This window comes from Microcaecilia unicolor, chromosome 2 (assembly GCF_901765095.1).
Source record: "Microcaecilia unicolor chromosome 2, aMicUni1.1, whole genome shotgun sequence".
Taxonomy (NCBI): Eukaryota; Metazoa; Chordata; class Amphibia; order Gymnophiona; family Siphonopidae; genus Microcaecilia; species Microcaecilia unicolor.
Genome location: NC_044032.1, coordinates 480,953,623 through 480,974,593, shown reverse-complemented (window position 1 = coordinate 480,974,593; position 20,971 = coordinate 480,953,623). Strand labels below are relative to the sequence as shown.

The 20,971-nt window shown below is 48.5% G+C and overlaps 1 protein-coding gene across 2 annotated transcripts in view; it reads left to right on the top strand.

Moving 5' to 3' along the window:
- The window catches only part of LOC115462578 (transmembrane emp24 domain-containing protein 11-like), a 132,671-nt gene extending 114,415 nt beyond the window's left edge, over window positions 1-18,256 (top strand). For both annotated transcript variants that reach the window (XM_030192572.1, XM_030192573.1), the window contains exon 5: window positions 18,067-18,256. In XM_030192572.1, coding sequence (XP_030048432.1) covers window positions 18,067-18,216 — 150 coding nt within the window. In that variant the 3' untranslated portion in view covers window positions 18,217-18,256. The remainder of the gene's footprint in view (window positions 1-18,066) is intronic.
- The last annotated feature ends 2,715 nt before the right edge of the window (window positions 18,257-20,971 follow it).

The window sequence follows — 20,971 nt, the reverse complement described above, 5'->3', positions numbered from 1 at the left end:
TGATTTTGGTAAAGGAAACCAAAGGCTGGAGAAAATACAGGGGAATCTCCTGGACCAGCAGTCTCTAATGGAACACACAGTCCTTTAGGAGAAGCCGCCCCTCCCCCCTACCTACATCAAGGCTGCAGGGTGGGAAAGGATCAGAATCAGGAGAAAAGAGAGGACCACACCAGCAAAAAGGCGCACGTTCCCGCCATTTTAGCCCGGGAAAAGGCTGCTCGGGGAAGGGGAACTTCAGCACTTTCATCCCCAGCGTTCAAACACGCCACCACACAGAATCCCGCTGCACAGCACCTGCTACCGCACCGGGAACAGCTTTCAAACGCCAGCGTCGCCCATATTAAATCACGGCACCCCTGCGCCGAAAGAAAAAGGCAGGGACTCACCGGTGTCTCCGGAGGACAAGCAGAGTCCCACAGACGCAGCAGCCTGCTGCCTAACCGGCACACAGACTGTCAGAAATCTTCTGTTTTGTTTTTCTAACACCAAATGAAGGCAAAGGAGCTATTTTTTTTTTTTTTTTTTACTGGTGAGGAAGGCTAGAGCTCTAAAGACTGGGAGGCAAGGGTGAAGCAGAGACCCAGAAGATTGAGTATGTCCCCAAAGTCGGCACCACCAGCCAGACACCTCTAAACTCAACTGGCCCACAGGACCCAGGAGTATCCCCAACAGACAAATCCAGGAGCTGCTGAAGCGCCGTCCACCACCTGCTGGAGATAGAGATGTACTGAGGTGAAGGAGGAGCTGGCCGTCTGGTATCACTGCCTTCAGCTTTGTAATCTCTATCTCCACCTGCTGGTAGATGGACACAACCCACCAGGTTCTTGGATTCATCTGCTGCATACGCTAAGGAATGGGAGGATGCAAAAATAAGACGCTGGATGGATGGGTAGGGAGAGAAAGAGGGAAGATGCTGGATGGGTAGGGAGAGAAAGAGGAGAGATGCTGGATTGGGAGGATGCAAAAGGAAGATGCTGGATGGATGGGTAGGGAGAGAAAGAGGGAAGACGCTGGACGGAAGAGTAGGGAGAGAGAGGGCAGAGATGGAAGGTTAGAGAGAGCAAGAGAAAAGATGCCAGATGGAAGGATGCAGAGAGAAAGGTGAAGACACTGGAAGGATGGGGAAAGAAAGAGGAAGATGCTGGATGGAAGAGTAAGAAGAGAAAGAGGGGAGACACTGGATAGAAGGATGCAGTGAGACAGAAGGGATACACTGGAAGGATAGGGGAGAGAGAGGGGAAATGCTGAATGGAAAAGGGTAAAGAGACAGAGGCACTGGATGGAAGGAAGAGGAGAGGAGAGGAGAGAGAGGGAGACACTGGTTGGAAGGATTGAGAGAGAGAGGATAAATGTTGAGTGGAAGGATGGGGAGAGAAAGAGGAAAGACGCTGGATGGAAGGGTAGGGAGAGAAAGAGGGAAGATGATGGATAGAAGAGTAGTGAGAGAAAGAGAGGAGATACTGGATGGAAGGATGCAGAGAGAAAGAGGGAAGACGCTGGATGGAAGGGGAGGTAGAGAAAGAGGGGACATGCTGGATGGAAAGGGGAAGAGGGTAGAATAAGAAGAAGGGGAATAGGGGAGAACAAGGGTGATGGAAAGATGAAAAGCCATAGGTAGATGAAGTAAAAAGAGGGAAATAAGACTGGATAGGAAGAATGGATTAAAACTGGACAGAGAAGCAGGAAAATTGAAGAAAACTGAAGGAAACCCTGGCAAGAGAATGAAGAGAAGATGACGGAAAGCAGAAACAAGAGAATGGGACCAATACAGTTCGAAAAAGTAAAAGGCCGGACAATGAAGGTAGAGAAAATAATTTTATTAACTTAGGATAAAATAGTGTGGTTGCTAAAGGTTAATAAATACAAATAAAACAAAATAGAAAATAAGATGATACCTGTATATTGAACTAATTTTAATACATTTTTGACTAGCCTTCAGAGACCAACATTTCTTTCCTCACGTATACTGTCTTGACCTGACCTGAGGCAGGAGGTTTTGGCCTCTGAAAGCTAATAGAAAAAGGTGTTAGGCCAGTCCAGTATAAAGGTATCATCTTATTTTCCATTTTCAAGTGCCTGAGCTGAGCATATGCTGGAGGTCTGGCATCAGCGGCTGAAGCACACTGCCAACTGCTGCACTGCTGAAGCAGCATGATAGGGGGCTCATGCAGTGGAACTCTTCAGCTAGGGGGCATAGGCATCTCCGCCATCAATTCAACCAGTGCCACAATTTTGGAGTGGGCTTAAACTCAAAGTAGGGGAGCTGAGGTCCCCTTGCAATTATGCCCCTGGGGGGAAGTAGATGCTGGATAGTGGGTAAGAGTGAACTGAAACAGTCCCTTTTACCCATCAATGCTGTCAATGGTAAAATTATGTATAATCATACCTGATAATTTTCTTTCCATTAATCATAGCTGATCAATCCATAGACTGGTGGGTTGTGTCCATCTACCAGCAGGTGGAGATAGAGAGCAAACTTTTGCCTCCCTATATGTGGTCATGTGCTGCCGGAAACTCCTCAGTATGTCGATATCAAAGCTCCATCCGCAGGACTCAGCACTTAGAGAATTACACCCACGAAGGGACACTCTGCCCAGCTCACCACCGCCGAAACGGGGGAGGGGAATTAACCCAGCTCATCCCCACACAAGTGGGGGAGGGGAATCCGTCCAGCTCATCCCCGCGGAGCGGGGGAGGGACACCACACCCGCCGATGCGGGGGGATCTGGCTTATCCTGCAACCGCAACCGCGGGAGGAGCTGACTGACCCTAACACCGCCGAAGCGGGAGGGGTACAAAGCTGCCCTACAGCCGCACGAAGCGGGAGGGAGTGCCGGCAGAATTTATGTCTCAATCCAGCCCCGTAAAACGGAGGGGAGAGGAATGCAGCAGCTCACTGTAACACAAACTCGTCTCAACTCTTGAAGAATCCAAGTGAAAGAAGAACTTGAACACGAAGTCCTCCTGAAGTAACTGAAGGCTAAACTTGAACCTAAAATTCAACCAGAATATAAACAGTACAGATATCTGGGAGGGGCTATGGATTGATCAGCTATGATTAATGGAAAGAAAATTATCAGGTATGATTATACATAATTTTACCTTCCATATCATCAAGCTGATCAATCCATAGACTGGTGGGATGTACCGAAGCAGTACTCACCCAGGGCGGGACATAGAAATCCCTGACCTCAACACTGAAGCTCCAAACCGGGCCTCCGCCCGTGCAGCCACAGTCAAACGGTAATGCTTGGAGAATGTATGAGCCGAAGCCCACGCTGCCGCCTTGCATATCTCTTCCAAGGAGACGGATCCGGCCTCTGCCATCGAGGCCGCCTGAGCTCTCGTGGAGTGAGCCTTCAGCTGGATAGGCGGCACCTTCCCCGCGGCCACATAAGCCGCTGCAATGGCTTCCTTGACCCATCTTGCCACTGTAGGCTTAGCAGCCTGCAGACCCTTACGAGGACCTGCAAACAGGACAAACAGATGATCCGATTTCCGGAAATCATTGGTCACTTCCAAGTATCTGAAGATGACTCGTCTCACATCCAGATATTCAAGAGCGGAGTACTCCTCTGGGTAGTCCTCCCTACGAAAGGAAGGGAGACAGAGCTGCTGATTCACATGGAAGCGAGAACCAATCTTGGGCAGGAAGGAAGGCACTGTGCGAATAGTCACTCCTGCCTCAGTGAACTGCAGAAAAGGCTCTCGACATGAGAGCGCCTGGAGCTCGGAAACTCTTCTGGCTGAAGTGATAGCCACCAAAAAGACTGCTTTCAACGTCAGGTCTTTCAGAGATGCCCTCGACAAGGGTTCCAAAGGCGGCTTCTGCAATGCTCTTAGCACCAGGTTGAGATTCCACGCAGGCACCACTGAGTGCAGAGGAGGGCGCAGGTGATTAACTCCCTTGAGAAAGCGCACCACATCTGGCTGCGAAGCCAGGGAAACACCCTTCAGGCGGCCCCTGAAGCAAGCCAGAGCCGCTACCTGGACTTTAAGGGAACTGAGCGACAGGCCTTTCTCCAGACCTTCTTGCAGGAACGCCAACACTGAAGAAATTGGAGCAGTGAAGGGAGAAAGTGAGCCTGCTTCACACCATGCTGCAAAGATACGCCAAACCCTGGCGTAAGCAGTAGAAGTAGAGCGCTTCCTCGCTCTCAGCATAGTGGCGATGACCTTGTCTGAGAAGCCCTTCTTCCTCAGACGCTGCCGCTCAATAGCCAGGCCGTAAGACCAAAGGGAGAGGGATCCTCCATCACCACGGGACCCTGATGTAACAGGCCCTGCTCCACTGACAGCCGCAGAGGATCGTCGACTGAGAGCCTGAACAAGTCCGCATACCAGGGACGTCTGAGCCAATCCGGACCCACCAGGATTACCCTGCCGGGATGCTTTGCCACCCGGTCTAGCACCCTGCCCAACATGGGCCAGGGCGGGAACACATAGAGGAGCTCTTGTGTCGGCCACTGTTGGAGAAGAGCATCTACTCCCAGGGATCGAGGGTCCCGTCCTCTGCTGAAAAAGCGCGGCACTTGGCCATTGGCCGATGACGCCATCAGATCTAGGCTCGGCTGGCCCCAGCGCTTCGTGATGTCCAAGAACGCCTGAGCAGATAGTTGCCACTCTCCGGGCTCCAAGGTACGGCGACTGAGAAAGTCCGCCTTGACATTCATGACTCCGGCAATGTGGGCCGCTGAAAGCTGCTCCAGGTTCGCTTCCGCCCACTGGCAAAGACTCATAGCCTCCTTGGCTAGAGGGGCGCTCTTGGTACCTCCCTGGCGGTTGATATAGGCCACAGCCGTGGCATTGTCCGACAGGACCCGTACAGGCTTCAACACCAGTACCGGGATGAACTCCAATAACACCAACCGAATGGCTCTGAGTTCCAGGAGGTTGATAGACCACTTGCCTCTGCAGGAGACTAGCGCCCCTGCGCTGTCCTTCCCAAGCAGTGGGCTCCCCAGCCCATCAAAGAGGCGTCTGTCGTGACGACAATCCACTCCGGGGTCACCAGAGGCAATCCTGCAGACAACTTGTCTGTCTGCGTCCACCAGCTCAGCGCCTTGCGCACTGCTGGGTCCACGGGAAGGCGCACAGCATAATCCTCCGACATCGGAGTCCAGCGCAGCAGCAGAGATAGCTGCAGTGGTCTCATATGAGCCCTGGCCCAGGGCACTACTTCCATCGTGGCCGTCATAGAGCCCAACAGCTGCACGTAGTCCCAAGCCCGAATAGGAGAGGCTACTAGGAACTAGTCCACCTGAGCCTGAAGCTTGACAATCCGATTGTCTGGCAGGAACACTCTGCCCACTTGGGTGTCGAATCGAACTCCCAGATACACCAGGGACTGAGTCGGGCGCAGCTGGCTCTTCTTCCAGTTGATGATCCATCCCAGGGAGCTCAAAAGAGCAACTACCCGGTCCATAGCTTTGCCGCACTCTGCATAAGAGGGGGCTCGGATCAACCAGTCGTCCAGATAAGGATGGACTTGTACTCCTTCCTTTAGCAGGAAGGCCGCTATGACCCCCATTACTTTGGAAAAGGTCCGCGGAGCAGTAGCCAACCCGAAAGGGAGGGCTCTGAACTGGAAGTGTCGTCTCAGGACTGTAAAACGCAGAAAGCGTTGGAGAGGAGGCCAGATGGGAATATGCAGGTACGCTTCCTTGATGTCCAAGGAAGCCAAGGACTCTCCTGCCTTCACTGCCGCTATAACAGAGCGGAGAGTCTCCATGCGAAAGTGCCTCACTTTCCAGGCCCGATTGACCCCTTTGAGGTCGAGGATAGGCCGGACAGAACCTCCTTTCTTTGGAACCACAAAGTAAATGGAGTAACGTCCCTTGCCAATCTGATTTTTTTTTTTTTTTTTTTTGGCACCGGAACGACCGCACCCAGGCGGATCAGGTTGTCCAAGGTCTGCTGCACTACCACAGCTTGACCGGAGACTTGCAGGGAGGGAGTACAAACCCGTCTCTTAAGGGTTGGCAGAACTCTAGCTTGTAGCCGTCTCTGATGACTTCCAGCACCCACGCGTCTGAAGTTATAGTGGTGCTCTCGCCCAGAAACGAGGACAGCCGTCCTCCAATCTGCACTGGGGCGTGGACCCAGGCCCCGTCATTGGGTACGAGACCCTGGGGGAGGACCGGAGGGAGCACCTCCGGGACGGCGGTCTCTGCGAAAGGAATGCTGCTTGGGGGAGAAATTCCTCTTGAAGGAAGAGGGGGCAGAGGAACCCGACTTGCCCGGGCGGTACCGATGGGCTTCCTGCAACCGTCCTCTGGAGGTATCGGGACGAGTACTAACCCGAGCCCTGACCTCTGGTAATTTCTTGCCCTTAGACGTGCCGAGATCGGTCACGATTTTGTCCAGCTCGACCCCAAAGAGCAGCTTGCCTTTAAAAGGCAATCTAGCCAGGCGGGATTTAGAGGCGTGGTCAGCAGACCAATGTTTCAGCCAAAGCCACCGCCGCGCAGAGACTGTCTGAGCCATGCCTTTAGCTGAGGCTCTCCAGACATCATACAGCAAGTCTGCCAAATAGGCTAAGCCCGATTCCAGGGCCGGCCAATCAGCCCTCAAGGAATGATCCGAGGGGGAAGCCCGCTGCACCATAGTCCGGCACGCCCTGGCCACATAGGAGCCGCAAACTGAGGCCTGCAAACTTAAAGCAGCTGCCTCAAAGGACGACCTTAAGGCCGCCTCCAATCTTCTGTCTTGGGCGTCCTTTAGGGCCGTGCCACCTTCCACCGGCAACGCCGTTTTCTTAGTCACCGCAGTGATTAAAGAATCCACGGTAGGCCACAGATAGGCCTCACGTTCACTCACAGCCAAAGGATAGAGGCGGGACATAGCCCTAGCCACTTTAAGGCTCGTTTCCGGGACATCCCATTGAGCCGCAATTAAGGTGTGCATGGCATCATGCACGTGGAAGGTTCTAGGCGGGCGCTTCGTCCCCAGCATAATGGCAGAGCCAACAGGGGCTGAGGGAGAGACGTCCTCCGGAGAGGAAATCTTCAAAGTGTCCATGGCCTGTAACAACAGGTTGGGCAAATCCTCTGGGCTAAAAAGCCGCGCTGCAGAGGGGTCATCCGCTCCATCCGAGTGGGGATCTATCTCCTCCAAGGAATCCGCAAAGGATCGTTGGGAGACCTCAGACACGCTGCCCCCATCTACATCGGAGGAGACAAAGTCCTCCAAGGCCTGGAAATCAACCCGAGGGCGTTTACCTCTGGGAACCTCAACCTCTTTATCAGAAGAGGGAGCAGGGGCAGCGTTTTGCATGAGGAAAGCCTGATGCAGCAGCAAAACAAACTCGGGGGAGAAACCCCCCAGACTGTGCACTTCCGCAGCCTGGGCAACAGCCCTAGACTCACTCTCAACCGGCGCTCGCAATAGCGGGGGAGAGACATGCTGCGCATCCAAAATGGCGTCCGGCGCGAAACTCCGTGAAGGAGCCGCGCGGGAAGAACGGCGCTTAACTTTAGCCGCTTTTGTGCCGTCGCCCAAATTAAGGGCGTTCATGGCATTAATGTCTCCAACCTCAAGGGCGGCCCCGAAGAAGCCGTCCGAGCCGCGTGGCCGGCCAAGATGGCGGAGGCGAGGAGCGGGGGATGGGCGTTTATGGCGGGAAAAAACCGCCACGCCGGAGGAACGACCGGGACATTCATCGGTCACTAAACTATCACCCATCAAGGGCGAATCAGGTTGTAAAACCCCCGCATCCCCTCTAGAAGCGCTCCAGCGATCCGGGGAGCGACCCTTTGCGCCCTCGCCCTCCGACGCCATTGCCACGAGGAGAAGAATCGGGGAACCCCCTGCCCGCTATAAAAAGGTAAAATTACCTGCTTGCCGCTCCGAGCTGTAACGAACTGGTGTCCCAGTGAGTAGCTGCAATGAACGTTTAAAGAAACGTCGAATTAAACGCCTTTAAAGACGTTTAAAATATATATATATTTTTTTTTTTTTTAAACGGAGCCAGCGGGAGGGGGGAGAAAAGGAGGGACCTGGCACCACCAGGTTTGCACTTGCTCAAAAGAGCCCTCAACCCCAGGCCTCAACAAAACCTAAGGATTAGGCTTGGAGGCCTAGCCAGAGCTGCTGCTGTGTGTGACCACCACCTGCTGAGATAGAGAACATACTGGGGAGTTTCCGGCAGCACATGACCACATATAGGGAGGCAAAAGTTTGCTCTCTATCTCCACCTGCTGGTAGATGGACACAACCCACCAGTCTATGGATTGATCAGCTTGATGATATGGAAGGTGTAAATAAAATATTTTCTGCAATGGGATTGAGGTGTGCTGGGGGTACAGCCATGAGGTAGAGTGGGTGGGGCCAAGGCAGAGTGGGGCGGGGCTGTGGGTGTGTACTAATATCTCCCTCTGAAAAATGGTGACCCTTTGGCAGCTCTGTTATTTTATATAGTAACATAGGTTTCTATGGAACTTTGGGAGGCTAAGTGCTTTGAAAATGAGCTTGATAGTAACATAGTAGATGACGGCAGAAAAAGACCTGCATGGTCCATCCAGTCTGCCCAACAAGATAAACTCATATGTGCTACTTTTTGTGTATACCTTACCTTGATTTGTACCTGTCCTTTTCAGGGCACAGACCATGTAAGTCTGCCCAGCACTATCCCTGCCACCCAACCACCAGCCCTGCTTCCCACCACCGGTTCTGGCACAGATCGTATAAGTCTGCCCAGCACTATCCCCGCCTCCCAACCACCAGTCCCGCCTCCCACCACCGGCTCTGGCACAGACCGTATAAGTCTGCCCAGCACTGTCCCCGCCTCTCAACCACCAGTCCCGCCTCCCATCACTGGCTCTGGCACAGACCGTATAAGTCTGCCCAGCACTATCCCCACCTCCCGCCACCGGCTCTGCCACCCAATCTCAGCTAAGCTCCTTAGGATCCATTCCTTCTGAACAGGATTCCTTTATGTTTCTCCCATGCGTGTTTGAATTCCGTTACCGTTTTCACTTCCACCACCTCCCGCGGGAGGGCATTCCAAGCATCCACTACTACTACTACTACTACTACTACTACTATTTAGCATTTTTATAGCGCTACAAGGCATACGCAGCGCTGCACAAACATAGAAGAAAGACAGTCCCCTGCTCAAAGAGCTTACAATCTAATAGACAAAAAAATAAATAAAGTAAGCAAATCAAATCAATTAATGTGGATGGGAAGGAAGAGAGGAGGGTAGGTGGAAGCGAGTGGTTACAAGTGGTTACGAGTCAAAAGCAATGTTAAAGAGGTGGGCTTTCAGTCTAGATTTAAAGGTGGCCAAGGATGGGGCAAGACGTAGGGGCTCAGGAAGTTTATTCCAGGTGTAGGGTGCAGCGAGACAGAAGGCGCGAAGTCTGGAGTTGGCAGTAGTGGAGAAGGGAACAGATAAGAAGGATTTATCCATGGAGCGGAGTGCACGGGAAGGGGTGTAGGGAAGGACGAGTGTGGAGAGATACTGGGGAGCAGCAGAGTGAGTACATTTATAGGTTAGTAGAAGAAGTTTGAACAGGATGCGAAAACGGATAGGGAGCCAGTGAAGGGTCTTGAGGAGAGGGGTAGTATGAGTAAAGCGACCCTGGCGGAAGATGAGACGGGCAGCAGAGTTTTGAACTGACTGGAGAGGGGAGAGGTGACTAAGTGGGAGGCCAGCAAGAAGCAGATTGCAGTAGTCTAAACGAGAGGTGACAAGGGTGTGGATGAGGGTTTTGGTAGAGTGCTCGGAAAGAAAGGGGCGGATTTTACGGATGTTGTAAAGAAAGAAACAACAGGTCTTGGCAATCTGCTGGATATGAGCAGAGAAGGAGAGAGAAGAGTCAAAGATGACCCTAAGGTTTCGAGCTGAGGAGACAGGGAGAATGAGAGAGCCATCAACAGAAATAGAAAACGGGGGGAGCGGGGAGGTGGGTTTGGGGGGGAAAATGAGAAGCTCGGTTTTGGTCATATTTAATTTCAGGTGGCATTGAGACATCCAGACAGCAATGTCAGACAAGCACGCTGAAACTTTGGTTTGGATGCAAGGTGAGATATCAGGGGTAGAAAGGTAGATTTGGGAGTCATCAGCATAGAGATGGTAGGAAAAGCCATGGGATGAGATTAATGAGCCAAGGGAAGAAGTGTAGATAGAAAAGAGGAGGGGACCAAGAACAGAACCCTGAGGTATGCCGACAGGCAGAGGGATAGAAGTAGAAGAGGATCCACCAGAGTGAACACTAAAGGTGCGGAGGGAGAGGTAGGAAGAGAACCAGGAAAGGACAGAGCCCTGGAATCCAAGTGAGGACAGGGTGTCGAGAAGTATGCTGTGATCGACAGTGTCAAACGCAGCGGAAAGATCAAGAAGAATGAGGATGGAATATTGACCTCTGGATTTAGCCAGTAATAGGTCATTGGAGACTTTAGTAAGTGCAGTTTCGGTTGAGTGGAGAGGGCGAAAACCAGATTGTAGTGGGTCAAGAATAGCATGTGAGGAGAGAAAATCAAGGCAGCGGCGGTGAACAGCACGCTCAAGTAATTTGGAGAGAAAAGGAAGGAGGGAGATGGGTCGGTAATTAGAGGGACAAGTAGGGTCGAGTGAAGGCTTCTTAAGGAGAGGTGTGACCACAGCATGTTTAAAGGCAGCAGGGACAGTTGCAGTGGAAAGTGAGAGGTTGAGAATGTGACAGATAAAAGGAATAAGAGTAGGAGAGATGGCATTAAGAAGGTGTGTGGGAATGGGATCAGAGGAACAGGTGGTACATTTTGAGGAAGAAAGGAGAAGTGTAGTTTCCTCAATAGTAACTTCAGGAAAGGAGGAAAGGGAATGAGGGGAAGGAGAGAGAGGGGAACGGACTAGTGGAGGGAGAGCTGGTGAGGTAGAGAAAGCAAGGTTTATATTTTGAACCTTGTTGTGAAAGAATTCAGCAAGGGTCTGAGGAGATAATGAAGGGGGAGTTGGGGGAGGGGGCACCTTGAGGAGAGAGTTCAATGTGGTGAAGAGAAGTCGAGGATTAGAGCCAAGAGAGTTGGTCAGTTGGATATAATAATCCTGTTTGGCACGTAAAAGAGCAGATTGGAAGGAGGTCAGCATGAACTTAAAGTGTAAGAAATCAGCAAGGGCCCGAGATTTCCGCCAGAGGCGTTCGGCGGAGCGGGTACAGGAACGTAGGTAGCGAATATTAGAAGTCAGCCAAGGTTGGGGTTTTGTACGCCTTACAGGGCGGGTCATCAAAGGTGCAAGAGTGTCTAAGGCAGAGGATAGAGTATTGTTGTAAGAAGAAACAGCCTCGTTGACAGACGTGGATGGTGCCACAGTAGAGAGGAGGTTTGAAACATGGGAGGATAGAGATGAAGGGTCAATATCGTGAAGATTCCTAGATAAATTAGATAGGATAGGACGGACTGGGAGGGAGGAGATTTAAGTGTGAAAGTTATAAGATGGTGATCAGAGGAGGGATGATCAGAGGCAAGGAAACTAGAAGGTGAACAGTTGGAGGAGAAGATGAGATCAAGACAGTGACCATTTTGATGAGTGGGGGAGGTGGAGCATAGTTGGAGATTAAAGGACGACGTTAAAGCGAGTAACTTGGAAATATAAGAGTTGGAAGGATCATTAGCAGGAATATTAAAGTCACCAAGGATGAGAGAGGGAGAGGAAGGATCATGGAAGAAGGCAAGCCAGGCGTCAAAGTCACTGAGAAAGGATGAAAGGGACTTATCAGGGGGACGATAAATGACTCTATCCGCCTTTTCTCTCCTCTGCCTCTTCGAATAGCGTGGACTTCAAAGGAGGAAAAACAGTGAGATTGAGGTGGAAGAAGGGGTTGAAATCTGGAGGAGGGAGAGAGAAGTAGTCCAACACCACCCCCACGGCCAGCAGGGCGAGGAGTATGTGAAAATAGATAACCGCCATGGCACAGGGCTGCGACTGAAGCAGAGTCATCAGGGCAGAGCCAGGTTTCTGTTATGGCGAGCAGATGGAGGTGACGCGAGATAAAGAGGTCCTGGATATAGGGGAGTTTGTTACAGATAGAGCGGGCATTCCATACTCTCTCTGTGAAAAAATACTTCCTGACATTTTCTTGTCTGCCCCCCTTCAATCTCATTTCATGTCCTCTCGTTCTACCTCCTTCGCATCTCCGGAAAAGGTTCGCTTGCGGATTAATACTTTTCAAATATTTGAACGTCTGTATCTTTGCTTCTTTGGATGCCACAGCACACCACACAGAAGATTTCAATGTATTGTCTACAATGACAGCTAGATCTTTTTCCTGGGTGGTGACTTCTAATACAGAACCTAGCATCATGTAGTTATAATTTGGGTTACCTTTCCTAATGTATTGCTGTATTGTTTTTATTTGGTTATTTTTTAAACTACATTTATTGGAAGTTTATGACAAAGGATATTTTTCTGTTATATGCCTAAGAAGTGATCCTATAAATAGAGGAGCTGAATTTTAGTTCTCCATAGATCGGGGTCAGTATTCTAATATGCCGTTAGCTGTATAGCTGTTAAAATGTTTTCTGCATCCTTTAACTTAGTGCAATTTGTCCCATGTGATCTATTTACATAGTAACATAGTAGATGACGGCAGAAAAAGACCTGCACGGTCCATCCAGTCTGCCCAAGAAGATAAATTCATATGTGCTACTTTTTTTTTTTTTATTTGTACTGTCCTCTTCAGTGCACAGACCGTATAAGTCTGGCCAGCCCTATCCCCGCCTCCCAACCACCAGCTCTGGCACAGAAAGTATAAGTCTGCCCAGCACTATCCCCGCCTCCCAACCACCAACTCCGCCTCCCAACCACCAGCTCTGGCACAGACCGTATAAGTCTGCCCAGCACTATCCCTGCCACCCACCACCGGCTCTGGCACAAACCGTATAAGTCTGCCCAGCACTATCCCCGCCGCCCAACCACCAGCCCCGGCACAGACCTTATAAGTCTGCCCAGCACTAGTCCCGCCTCCCAACCACCAGCCCCAGCACAGACCGTATATGTCTGCCCACACTAGCCCCGCCTCCCAACCACCAGCTCTGCCACCCATTCTAGGCAAAGCTCCTGAGGATCCCTTTCTTCTGCACAGGATTCCTTTATGTTTATCCCACGCATGTTTGAATTCCGTTACCGTTTTCATCTCCACCACCTCCCGCGGGAGGGCATTCCAAGCATCCACCACCCTCTCCGTGAAAAAATACTTCCTGACATTCTTCTTGAGTCTGCCCCCCTTCAATCTCATTTCATGCCCTCTAGTTCTACCGCCTTCCCATCTCCGGAAAAGGTTCGTTTGCGGATTAATACTTTTCAAATATTTGAACGTCTGTATCATATCACCCCTGTTCCTCCTTTCCTCCAGGGTATACATGTTCAGGTCCGCAAGTTTCTCCTCATACGTCTTGTAACGCAAATCCCATACCATCCTCGTAGCTTTTCTTTGCACCGCTTCAATTCCTTTTACATCCTTAGTAAGATACGGCCTCCAAAACTGAACACAATACTCCAGGTGGGGCCTCACCAACGACTTGTACAGGGGCATCAACACCTCTTTTCTTCTGCTGGTCACACCTCTTTCTATACAGCCTAGTAACCTTCTAGCTACGGCCACCGCCTTGTCACACTGTTTCATCGCCTTCAGATCCTCAGATACTATCACCCCAAGATCCCTCTCCCCATCCGTACCTAGCAGACTCTCACCGCCTAACACATACGCCTCTCTTGGATTTCTACTCCCTAAGTGCATCACTTTGCATTTCTTCGCATTGAATTTTAATTGCCAAACCTTAGACCATTCTTCTAGCTTTTTCAGATCCTTTTTCATGCTTTCCACTCCCTCCGGGGTGTCCACTGTGTTACAAATCTTAGTATCATCCGCAAATAGGCAAACTTACCTTCTAACCCTTCGGCAATGTCACTCACAAATATATTGAACAGAATCGGCCCCAGCACCGATCCCTGAGGCACTCCACTACTCACCTTTCCCTCCTCCGAGCGAACTCCATTCACCACCACCCTCTGGCGCCTGTCCGTCAACCAGTTCCTAATCCAGTTCACCACTTTGGGTCCTATCTTCAGCCCATCCAGTTTATTTAAGAGCCTCCTGTAGGGAACCTTGTCAAAAGCCTTGCTGAAATCTAAGTAGATTACGTCTATAGCACGTCCACGGTTCAATTCTCCGGTCACCCAATCAAAGAATTCAATGAGATTCGTTTGGCACGATTTCCCTTTGGTAAAACCATGTTGTCTCGGATCTTGCAACTCATTTTCTTCCAGGAAATTCACTATCCTTTCCTTCAGCATCGCTTCCATTACTTTTCCAATAATCGAAGTGAGGCTTACCGGCCTGTAGTTTCCAGCTTCTTCCCTATCACCACTTTTGTGAAGAGGGACCACCTCCGCCGTTCTCCAATCCCTCGGAACCTGTCCCATTTCTAAGGATTTATTAAACAAATTTTTAAGAGGACCCGCCAGAACCTCTCTGAGCTCTCTCAATATCCTGGGGTGGATCCCATCCGGTCCCATGGCTTTGTCCACCTTTAGTTTTTCTAGTTGTTGATACACACTCTCTTCCGTGAACGTTGCTATATCCACTCCATTCTCAAATGAACTTTTGCCAGTCCATCGTGGTCCTTCTCCCGGATTTTCTTCAGTAAAAACAGAACAAAAGTATCTATTTAGCAAATTTGCCTTTTCTTCATCATTATCTACATAGCGGTTTGCAGTATCTTTTAGTCTCACAATTCCGTTTTTTGTCTTTCTCCTTTCACTAATATACCTGAAGAAATTTTTGTCACCCCTCCTTACCTTTCTAGCCATTTGTTCTTCCGCTTGCGCTTTCGCCAGACGTACCTCTCTCTTGGCTTTTTTCAGTTTCCTCCGTTATTCCTCCCCGTGTTCCTCGTCTTGAGTTTTTTTGTATTTCTGGAATGCGAACTCTTTAGCCTTTATTTTCTCAGCCACTTGCTTGGAGAACCATAGTGGTTTCCTTTTTCTCTTGCTTTTATTTACTTTCCTTACATAAAGGTTTGTGGCCCTATTTATAGCTTCTTTCAGCCTGGACCACTGTCCTTCCACTTCTCGTACGTCCTCCCAGCCCATCAGCTCCCTCCTTAGGTATTCCCCCATTTTACTAAAATCAGCACGCTTGAAATCCAGGACTTTGAGTTTTGAGTGGCCACCCTCCTCTTCAGCCGTCATATCAAACCAAACCGTTTGATGGTCACTGCCGCCCAGGTGGGCACCCACTCGGATATTTGACACGCTATCCGCATTTGTGAGCACCAGATCCAGCGTCGCTCCCTCCCTCGTGGGTTCCATGACCATTTGTCTGAGCAGAGCACTTTGGAAAGCATTTTTGTCTTCAAGTAGATATCTGGCAGATTTTGGGGCTTTCAAAAGAAAAGAATGTGCAAAAAATGACACATGTGGAAGATGGACGTGTTTCTAACACGAAAACGTTTAAACCAAATAATCAAATTTGAAGTCCAATATTCGCCTGTCTTGCCTGGGGCGGTCTGTGGGGGTTCAGGATCCTCTGGGACCACCAGAGATTTTTTTTTTAGCAGGAGGGCACTGGGGGGTTAGGAGGGGGTTCAGGGATACTGGGGTCCACTGAGACCACCAAGAAGTTTTAGCAGGGGGTCAAGAGGCATGAAGATAGCAGGGGGTCAGGAGGTGATCCACTGTACCACCAAGGATACCAAAGGTTTGTGGGGTTGTCCGTCCACGTGCACCTACCTTATGAGGGGCAATCTGCTTGCACTACTATAAAGTGCAGACTGCTGACCATATTGACAGGTCCAGATCTGCTGTAAAATTTTACACAAAGGTAGGTGCTCTGTGCAAAGAACTGTCTGTGCATTACTTGGAATGCTCATTTTTATACTAACAAGCTCCTTGTAATGCATTTGAATAAGGTTTTCGGTAGCTGCTAATAGCACAAAGAGTCATGAAAAAATCCCTTTGTGCTTTACTAGCTGTATAACATTTGGTTTAGACTGGCTACAACCAGTCTAAAGTACATAAATATTGCCATACTGGGAGAGACCAAAGGGCCATCAGGTCCAGAATCCTGTTTCCAATAGTGGCCAATCCAGGTTACAAGTAACCTGGCAAGATCCCAAAACAGTACAATGCATTTTATGCTGTTTATCCTAGAAATAAGTAGTGGATTTTCCCCAAGTCCATTTTAATAATTGCTTATGGACTTTTCTTTTAGGAAAGTAGCCAAACCTTCTTTAAACCCCGCTAAGCTAACTGCTTTTACTACATTCTCTGGCAAAAAATTTCAGAATTTAATTACACGTTGAGTGAAGAAATATTTTCTCCGATTCGTTTTAAATTTACTACTACTACTACTACTATTTAGCATTTCTATAGTGCTACAAGGCGTACGCAGCACTGCACAAACATAGAAGAAAGACAGTCCCTGCTCAAAGAGCTTACAATCTAATAGACAAAAAAAAATAAAGTAAGCAAATCAAATCAATTAATGTGGATGGGAAGGAAGAGAGGAGGGTAGGTGGAAGCGAGTGGTTACAAGTGATTACGAGTCAAAAGCAATGTTAAAGAGGTGGGCTTTCAGTCTAGATTTAAAGGTGGCCAAGGATGGGGCAAGATGTAGGGGCTCAGGAAGTTTATTCCAGGCGTAGGGTGCAGCGAGACAGAAGGCGCGAAGTCTGGAGTTGGCAGTAGTGGAGAAGGGAACAGATAAGAAGGATTTACTACTTTGTAGCTTCATTGCATGTCCCCTAAAGAGTAAACAAGCGATTCATGTCTACCTGTTCTACTCTGCTCATTATTTTATAGACCTTTATTATATCTCCCCTCAGCTTTCTTTTCTCCAAGCTGAAGAGCCATAGCCATTTTAGCCTTCCTCATAGGGAAGTCGTCCCATCCCCTTTATCATTTCGACGCTCTTCTCTGTACCTTTTCTAATTCTACTATGAGGCATATTTTCAAAGCACTTAGCTTTCCCACAGTTCCATAGAAACCTATGGAACTTTGGAAGACTAAGTGCTTTGAAAATATGCCTCTATATCTTTTTGAGATGTGGTGATCAGAATTGCACACAATATTCGAGGTGCGGTCGAACCATGAAGCAATACAAAGGCATTATAACATCCTCATTTTTGTTTTCCATTCCTTTCTAACAATACCTAACATTCTATTTGCTTTCTTAGCGTATATGCGCACACCTGAATTACAGGTGCTTATTTCACTTGCTATGCTGGTATTCCAGAAAAGAAAGTAGGCACTGTTACAGAATTACCCCCTATATGGGCCTGAGCCTTGAGCTGTTTCACTACCTAGCGATACCTCTGCTTAAAAAACCATGTGCACTCTTCACCCAAACCTTCCAAACAAATACTCACCACAACCTTCTTTCTGGTCTCACATTGGGAAAATTGATCCCCAAGGTCATAAGGTGGCATAATCAGTTATAGATCCTCAGATTTCCTGTGGTGGGAGTCAAGAAAAGTGGCATGCTTTATTTAATGACTGTTTTGGTAACAACATTTCAAATTACTTTCAGTTCATTGTGGGGCCCTTTTACAAAGGTGTATAAGGGCAAATCATTATTACCGTCTGGCTAGCTCCTGCGCCTGGCAATAATTCAGAGTTTGGCGTGTGCCGAAAACCTATGGTAAAAAATAATTTTCTTTTTTCTACTGTGGAGGTGTTTCCAGCGGTAATCGGCCATTGGTGTGTGCTGGATGGTTACTGCACGGGTAACACGCGAGCTCTTACCACTAACTCAATGGGTGGCATTAAGGGCTCAGGCCATAAATAGACGCGCGTTGGTTTTCATTTTGCCACATGTCCATTTCCCAGCCCCCCCCCCAAACTTTTTTCCAGACGCAGTAGAGAAACGGTCCAACCCGTGCCCAATACATGTGCCCACACTACTGCAGGCCACTTTTTGGCACGCCTTTGTAAAAGGGCCCTTCAGTTAGCATGATTTTTGATACATACTTGAAAAAAAATTTATATTTGTGGAACTGTTTTGAATAATCTATGATATAATAGAAAACCATTCCACATATAAACATTTTTGTAAACTTTTTCCTAACTTGTTTTTTCAACAGGAGCGTGAAGAATTTTTTCGTCAGAAAAGTGAAGACACTAACAGCAATGTCTTATGGTGGGCTGTTTTACAAACAATAATCCTTATTTCAGTTGGTGTCTGGCAAATCAAATGCCTTAAAGATTTCCTTATAGCTAAAAAACTTGTTTAACACTTCTCTAAGGGGATAATTTTATAACAAGGCACCTATAAAAATTCTCAAAGATGTACCTAATGTTGTGCCTAATTTATATTGGCAACATAAGTATGAGGTCCTTTTTGCTAAGGTATGCTAACGGATTTAGTGCGTGCTAAATACTAAGAAGCTCATAGGTATAAAATGGGCTTCTTAGCATTTATTAGCGTGTGCTAAATCCATTAGCGCACCTTAGTAAAAGAACCCCAATGTTCTCTATCTGCCTTCATAAAAGAAATACACTCCTTTAATAACCTTTAATAACACACAAATACTCTTGCATAATGTTTCACCTGCTCCAAGGCAAGTGTAAATTTGTACATGTATTCTATAAATGTGAATATGCATATTTTGTAAAATAGGTATGTACACTGTAACTCCACCTCTGCTCTGGCTGAACACCCCAGGAACACCTATTTGCAGCTCATCTAACACACGGTTTCTCAACCTAGTCCTTTGTGACATACCTAGCCAGTCTGGTTTTCAAGAACCCCCACCCCCCATGATTATGCATTAGATTTGTACAGATTTGTTGGCAGTGCATACAAATCTGTCTCATGCATATTCGTTGTGAACATCCTGAAAACCAGACTGTGGTGTGCCCTGAGACTGGGTTGCATGCATGCTTTGTAAAAGACATTTTCTGAGTGTGAAACATGCATTAAAAGCAGTAACGTTTTATATAATTATCCCCTTAAAGAGCAGTCATACCTGTAACCTGAGTAATATAATTTATAATGCATGTTATGCAACTTAATAAAGTAATAATAACTGCTGTTCAAGTCTTTTTATTTGCCATTAAGAGGTAGATACCAGGTAGGACACAAGAAACCATTGAAGAAATCAGATACCTAGAGGAGATAATAGTTTAAGAACATAAATTTACCTTATTTTTGGCTCACAGCCCTTTCAGATATACATCAAAAATACAGATCAGTCTAGGAATGTGGAAGAAAGACATTCATGCATCATATGGTCAATATTCAGTTGCATGGAGAATGTTTATTTGAAATGTCTAAGATGGTCTCAAATCATATGTATATTCAGTGACGCTATTCATTGAGGTAGCATCACTGAATATCCACATATAAGCTGAACTGTTGAAATTAGACATTCTTTTAGCTATACCTGCTATTTGTGCAGCCCACTTGGCCATCTATTTGATAATTTTAGCAGCTGTGTATTACTAAATAGACATGTAAGTTAGACATCTACATTGCACTGTCCCCAGAATGTCCCTAATCCTGCCACCTTATCAGTTAGATAATTTTAGCAGTAAAACTATTTCTACATAACAAAATTATCCATTCAATCCCAGGGAATTTTTTTTAAATCGCTTATACTGCTGGCACTAAATTGATTACATAACTGCTTTTGAATATCAACCAATTTCCTTGTCATCAAGCAGATGAAGCCATTACGTATGGGTTATGTCCATCAACCAGCAGGGGAGATAGAGAGCACTCAAACTTTCACAGTGCCCTCTTGGCCAGCTAGCTCCACTGCCTCTTCAGTATTCTCTATCTCCCTTAGCAGGGTGGCTGCAGCTTGTTCGAGCTCCAGAAAAATCTGCCGGGAGGTGGTTCCTGGCTTGCCAGTTGTTAACCGGGGTGTTGGAGGCTATAGCAGCTTCACTTTAAAGGCACATAGGTTAGCCCTTTCCCTGCCTTACCCATACCTCTGTGGATGTGGACATATTGCCTTGCTTTCCCTGTCCTTACCCACCAACAGTGGATGCCGGCATATAGGTTCGCCCTTTCCCTGCCTTTCCCACTCATCTGAGCCTCCGGAGTCTTCAATACCTTTGAGGTAAGAGTGTTTTCCAACTCCTCCGGGGTGGGCCCGCGATCGGGGCAATTTTGGCGTGAAACCGCCATTTTGGATTTTACCGCCGTTTTTCGGCGATGGCTGCGGACAATGTAAAGCGCTGTTCCACTTGTGGCAAGCGCAAATCAGCAGCAGGGCTCTGTAAATCGTGCTGTATTGGCGTAGGAGCCGGCCCGAGCATGGCGAGCGATGTTTCTTCCCGCTCTGAGCTGGCAGCGGGCGCCATTTTGCTTACACCGCATGGCGCGGCCTCCATGGACACGGAGAGACCTGAGCCGGGTGGGGCACCTCGAGATGAGGTTATTTCAGGAGTGGCTAGCACCGGACAGGATTTGGGTGCCCAGGGTGAGATTTTCTCCCCGGATTTTGTGCTTTTGCTGCATAAAGCATACATGATGAAAAGAGCCCTTCCTCAAGGGTCGCCTGAGGCTCCTCTGATTGCCCCCCCGATGGATTCTGGCCTGGGACTGCCCAGTGAGGTTTTTTTCCCGGATGCTTGGCCTAAAGATAAGCGCAGAAGGGTTAATTCCCCTTTCAGATTGTGGTGCACCTCCCCCCCCCCCCCGTGGTCGGGGTGTGAGGATTCGGAGAACTCTGACAGACGTTCTTGGTCTGAGGAACCAGAGCCAGGTGCGGATTTACCACAGGATCTGGATGATCCCTCCGCGGTGAGGATTTTCCACCGTGATGAGCTGCCAGCGCTTATTTCAGATACCCTGCAGGCCCTCTCGATTGAAGATCCTGACAGTGGCATGGCCTCCTCGGGTAATCCCAGGATGGCTAGTACCAAGAAAGCTGCTCGGGCCTTCCCTTTGCATGACTCCATCCTAGAGCTTGTTTCGGCTCAGTGGGCTGACCCCGAGGGACCTTTGAGAGTTTCCAGGGCTATGGGGCAGTTATACCC